The sequence below is a fragment of the Lycium barbarum genome, chromosome 12 (genome assembly GCF_019175385.1).
Source record: "Lycium barbarum isolate Lr01 chromosome 12, ASM1917538v2, whole genome shotgun sequence".
NCBI lineage: Eukaryota > Viridiplantae > Streptophyta > Magnoliopsida > Solanales > Solanaceae > Lycium > Lycium barbarum.
The window spans coordinates 77,877,360-77,883,580 of record NC_083348.1 but is presented as its reverse complement, the minus strand read 5'-3'; the positions used below and the strand labels follow the sequence as shown (position 1 = coordinate 77,883,580).

General features: G+C 34.2%; 1 protein-coding gene across 1 annotated transcript; it reads right to left on the bottom strand.

Annotated features, from left to right (window-relative positions):
- Window positions 1-1,220: 1,220 nt before the first annotated feature.
- On the bottom strand, window positions 1,221-4,955 carry LOC132622826 (toMV resistance protein Tm-2(GCR236)-like). The gene is made up of 2 exons (XM_060337497.1): window positions 2,011-4,955; window positions 1,221-1,422 (listed from the first exon to the last, which is right to left on the bottom strand). The coding sequence occupies exon 1, from the start codon at window positions 4,741-4,743 to the stop codon at window positions 2,017-2,019; it is 2,727 nt and encodes a 908-aa protein (XP_060193480.1). The 5' UTR covers window positions 4,744-4,955; the 3' UTR covers window positions 1,221-1,422; window positions 2,011-2,016.
- Between the last annotated feature and the right edge of the window lie 1,266 nt (window positions 4,956-6,221).

The following is a 6,221-nucleotide window of genomic DNA, read 5'->3' as shown; positions in this document are numbered from 1 at the left end:
ATAAGTAAAGATTTTGATTTTTAATTAATTCTAGTTTTCTCTCTTTACTTTTCCTCAATAGAAAACGTGTAGATTTTATTTTTCTTGAATTCTCTTAACAGTCAATCTCCTTTTATACCTTTATCATCAAAATGTTTAATAGTACATCTTCTGTAATCAATTTCTTGAGTCATACATTTTATTATTTTAATTTTCTAGTTTTTTCATCGAATGTTTATTAGTTTTCATATTCTTACTTCGCAGGTATATATATATATATATATTTCCCTTTTAATCATCTACTATGATTTTAATTATGTCAATTAAAAATAATTACATTACTAAAAACATATAGGATCTTAGCAGTAAACAAATATTACTACAAATTTAAGAGATCTATTAGTAAAATGGAACAGTTCATCTGGTCTAGCAAATGGAATAATGTTGATAAATGAATTGGCTATATTAACAATTAAAAAATTATTAGAAGAAATTGATTATAAAACTTTTTTTTACCATTTTACATCTCAAAATGCCAAGAATATAGAATTAAAATAAAACCAAATATTAATTTTTCAAAAGTATAAGGCCTCCAATTAAATTTTGGCTTTAGGCCACCAAACTTATTGAGCCATCCCTGGTGATAGTTGGTCTATATTCAAATAGATATCATGCATCTATTAGTTTATTGTAAACACTATGTATGGGTAAGTTTTGACCCTTTCAGGAATACTCCTAGAAAGAAGAAAATTTATCACTTCAAAAATCGTATTACCACATTTTAACAAAAGTTAATAATGCTACACTTATTCTAAATATTCCAATTTTATGCTACATGTCATCTCGAGTAATGGAAAACTCAAAATCCAACACAAATTAAATACTCCTCTGTCTCAGTTTACGTGATATGATTTGATTAAGTACGGAATTTAAGAAAGAAAAAAGACTTTTGAAACTTGTAGTCTCTAACAAATGAGATATTTGAGATATTTGTGTGGTTGTATATCATTTCATTAAGAATAAAAGGAGAAGTTTAAATTTAAATTAGTTTTAAATGTAGAAATATATTTTTCTTTTTGGAACAAACTAAAAAAAAGAAAAAGAAATTGAACTTTAAAAGGTGTCAAGATGGATGACTTGAGAACTTTTACACATTTTTTGGTTTATTTTTCCTTGATACTGAGGTAGGTTTCAATATGCCACTTTATCATCTAATTTTATTCGCCATGGGTTAGAACTCCTTGGTAAAAACACGCCATGGAACTATTAATATTATTTAACCCAAAGGCCAGTACTGTATATCATATGATTACATAAAATGAGTCTGCAGAATCAGCTCTTTCAATTAGCAAGAAAGTAAAGAACCTCCATATGGTACAGTCCAATATTTCTAATTTAAGAATCATCGTTTTACTCCATCGCTATTAAATGATGTAAGTCCTTCTGTGAGACAAAAGAGAAGGAAGAAAAGAATTAAAGTTGGATCATAACAGAAGGAATAGATTGGTTTTCAACAAAATGGAAAAATGATGGTCATATCATTTCAAGGCTAATAAGTAAAAATTAGCTATAATATACCAAACAAGAACCGTATCCATACATACTAGTGTTTTTCTAGAGAGACATATAGATAGTTAAAAGGGCAGCCCGGTGCACTAAGCTCCCGCTATGCGCGGGGTCCGGGAAACGGCTGGACCACAAGGGTCTATTGTACATAGTCTTACCTTGCATTTCTGCAAGAGGCTGTTTGATAGTTACTTGGAGAAAAAAAAAAATCAGCAACTAGTATCCTCATTCCTCACATATGCAAGATGACTAAATTTAAGAGGCAATTGCTGGGTGCAATCAACAATGGAGGAGATTCAAAATATAAAGAAGTAACCACATCTTTATATGTATATAAAAACTAATTTTGACCTTCTATATATCAATGTAATTTTCCGGCGAAGGGGTTTGGATGAACCCCCTTGTAGCCTCCTGGCTCTAGCCCTGGGTGCAATATTGTAATGAAGAAAACAAAAATGAACTAACCTGCCATCAAGTTGTCCTCAAGTTTTGGAGGCTCTCAGGAATACTCTTGAGCTGTTCACACTGATCAATCATCACTTTTCTTAATCTAGGCATTCCTACCCCATCCATCATCAACTCCTTAAGATTATCCAACCCTCTAATCCGCAGAACTTCAAGTTGACAAAAGCCACCATCACAATCCATAGTTTTTCCAATGTAGCAATCAAAGTCCAGCTTGAGGATCTTCAATTTTGGTAGCTGATTCAGCGTCTGCAAAGGGTCCTCTGTCAGCCGATTCTTGAGTAAGGTCAGCTTGATGAGATTAGGAGGGAAATGCTCAGAGCTTGGCAACTTGCTTGGTGAGAAGAAAACGTCCAAGTGCACCTTAAGGAGATTTGGATAGCCTGACAAAGTGAAATTTCCACTTGAAATGACATGTGTAGTATCATTAGATAATCGAAGATTCTCAAGCTTCTCAAAGATAACGTTGTTCTGGTTGTTCAGCACATTTATGGTTTCTCTAGATCCACCAGAAACTGCCAATCTTCTTATGTTGGGACCAACTTTGCACAACCACTTGGGGTTCCAGTAGCATACATCCATTGTCTCCAAAGTTTGGATGTTTGGGAGATTGACTTCAATGGGGTAGTGCTTGGTTACGATGTCAGATTCTTCGAAACCCCAATATCCAACACAAAATCGAACAAACAAAGACAGGGCACCTATTTGGAGATGTCTAAGTTGTTCCATCTTCCAAATGCAAGTTGGAAGTCTAATGGAATTGCAACCTCGTACATCCAAGGTAAGTAGGTTTTTCAAGTTGCTTATACTTGAAGGAAGGCAAGTATGTGAGAACCCTCTCAATCTAAGGTAACTCAAATGGATCAATTTCCCAATAGGGCCTATAACCGACCATCCATACTTGTTGGGGGATGTCGAGATTTTTTTTTGAGACTTGTTGGGGGATGTCGAGATTTCTAAATTGAGGACTCTCAAGAATCCTACATTTGGGAAAATATTTTTAACCATCTGATTTTTGGGGACTTCAATGGGTTCAAAACTAAGAAATGCACAGATCTTTGGGGTTTCAAGGTGACAAGAAAGATACTTGTCCACATCCCTTTGATGTACAGCAAGTCTACGAGGTCCCTCAACACAACAACTGGAGCTTGTAGTGCCTACTATGTCGTTAAGAGAATGGAAGAACTTCTTACCCTTTGCTACCTTGATGCAAAGATCATGAAGCACATTATGGATACGACAAGTTTTAATTTTTCCATCGTACCTTCGTTTGGAGACTTGAATCAGGTTTCTAGCAACCAAATCATTTAGGTAAGACTCCCCAACTTCCTCAATCTCACATTCTTCTCTTCGGGTTATGAATTTCTCAGCTGCCCACATGTTAATCAAGTTGAACACAGGAATTTCATAGTCCTCTGGGAAAAGTGCGAAATAGAGGAAGCAAGGTCTTAAGGAAGCGGGCAAGTCTTCATAGCTCAAACCCAAGATCTTGGAGCACTGGTCTAAGTCTTGCTCGTGATTTTGATGCGTATTCTTTAGCACCCTATTCCAGTCATGTTCACTATTTTCTTTTGCGCGCAAAAGGCTAGCTGTTAAAACAATGGCTAATGGTACGCCGCCACATCTTTTCATCAATTCTCTGCCTATGCCTTCCAAATTTGTGGGAATCCCACTCTTATTATCCTTTGATGCCCTCAACAGAACTTTTATAAAGAGTTCCCAACTATCCTCAGGCTTTAAAGGTTGTAAGTCGTGAATTGAGCTGACTCCTCCAATATACATTCCTATATCACGCTTCCTAGACGTGATGATTATTCTACTGCCATTTTTGGAATTATCAAAGGTAGGGAAACTTGAGGATAAAGCTTCCCATGTTTTGATACTCCAAACGTCATCTAGGAAGATCACATACCTTTTCTCCTTCAGGAATGTGTAGAGGTTGTTCTCAAGGTTCTGCTCCATCTTGTCCTTTCCTAGTCCCACCTGTTTAGCCAACCCAAGAAACACCTGTTTAGCCAACTCAAGTAACACTTCTTTCGATCTTGGCTCTTGGAAAACAGAAACCAAAGCAGAGCAGTCAAAATGACACTTGACCTTATTATACACTCTTTTTGCAAGTGTTGTTTTACCCAAACCACCCATACCGATGATTGAGATCACATCGTGCTCTAGGTTTGTGTCGAGCAACTTTTTCTCCAGCTCCTTGCAATCTTTCTCTAGACCAATGATTTCCGATTCATCCACATGTAGGAAAGATCTCCTTTGATCCGAAGTACTGAAAATTTCATCTTTGTTATTGCTGCTTGAATCTGTGATGTTATATCTCACCCGCGCAAGATCAATGTCTGCAACTTTTCTCTTAATCTCTTCAACCCGAGCAACCAACTTATGAGCGGTGTGGCCATGACAAGAGAAAATCCGAGCAGCTTCTTTGAGACACTGAAGCCTGCACTCTCCCTCGCGATGAGATGCTATTTCACTAAGGTAAGTGTAAAGAACAATTTCGACATCCTCAGCAAGTTGTTCAATATCATTTATCAGGTTTGCTCCTCCATGACTTGATATTTGTTTAGCCTCCGCATCTGCTAGGTAAGATCTCATGCGTCTCATCTCGGTTTCAATCCAACGGATGCTTTCCCGCAAGGACGAGTCCGAAGGCACTTCATTAAACAGTGCATTGCTGGATATTTCAACAGCTTTGTTGATAACTGCTGTGAATACTGTTTCAGCCATGGACAAGGCTGATCATCTGCTTCAACAATAAAACAAGGAAAAACTTAGGCATAAATATGACATGATATTTGAGGAGTATTTTATTATAATTATATTATGAGCCCCGTCACTTTATTCTCTTCCTCCTCTTCTTCCTTCTTCCACGTTTTTTGTCATTTCTCTTTCCCATCTTTCCTCTTTTTGTTTTTTTCATCAATTTTAAAATTAATTCTATTATACGCAGATCAAATTTTTTTAAGATATTTTTTCATTTTATTATTTATCTTTTCCATTTTTTCTTTAAGAAAATCAGTTAAACTCCGTAAAAGTTTAAAAAAAAATAATTGGCACTCAAAAAAAAAAAATTAATACAAAAATGAATGTAGGATGCTTTTAAAAGTAAAATCACCTTAGAAAATTTATTGGAATTCTTTTTTTCCTTTTTCTTTTGGTATATATTATTCAAAATTGCTACATTCTGTACTCGAGAAATTCAAAGTTTTAAGTGTCATCAAAGTACACCCTGAATTTAGTGATGTGTAAAAATCGGTTTAACCGATAAATTAAATCGAAAAAAAAGTTATTGGTTTAGAAATCTATTTGGTTAATAATTTTTTAAGTTCTAAGTTCACTCGATTTCAAATTTTAAGTTCATAAAACTTAGAACTTAAAAAATCATTAACCAAATAGATTGCTAAACCAATAACTTTTTTTTTCGGTTCAGTTTATTGGTTAAACCGATTTTTGCACACCACTAAATTCAGGGTCTATTTTGATGACACTTAGAACTTTAAATTTTTCGAGTACAGAATATAGCTTCATATTTGGCTATTAATTTTTACATTAATTTTTTTTTGAGTGCCAATTATTTTCTTTTAAACTTGTATGAAGTTTAACTGATTTTTTAAGAAAAAATTGAAAAGATAAATAATAAAACGGAAGAATATTTTAAAAAAATTGATCTGCACATAATAAAATTAATTTTAAAATTGATGCAAAAAACGAAAATGAGAAAAAAGAGGAAAAACAAATCACAAAAAACGTGAAAGAAGAAAGCAAGAGGAGGAAGAGCATAAGTGATGGAACTCACAATATAATTATAATAAAATATTTCCTTATATATCATTTCTATTTCTACTATAACAGAAGCATGAGTTTTCTACTAAGGATCGTCGTCCTCATAGGGCTCAATGGGAATTTCAATGTTTTATGCTTACACGTGAATGCTGTAAATTGGCTTTTGGTTGTTTCCTCAATTCATTTTGTAAAGAGCACTCTAGCTGGACATTTATTATTGATTTGTTGTGTAATCTTTTAATAATCTCTTTTTTTATTGCCCTTGCCTTTTTGTCTTATTATTTGTAAATAAGACCATCTTTAAAGCCTTCTTATAAGGCTTACTGGATGGCTTATGCCCCTGCTGCGTACGAGCTCAACACTTTGGATTATAGTGTATTTATGTATATGTAATTATGTTTAGATAGTGATAATATATATAT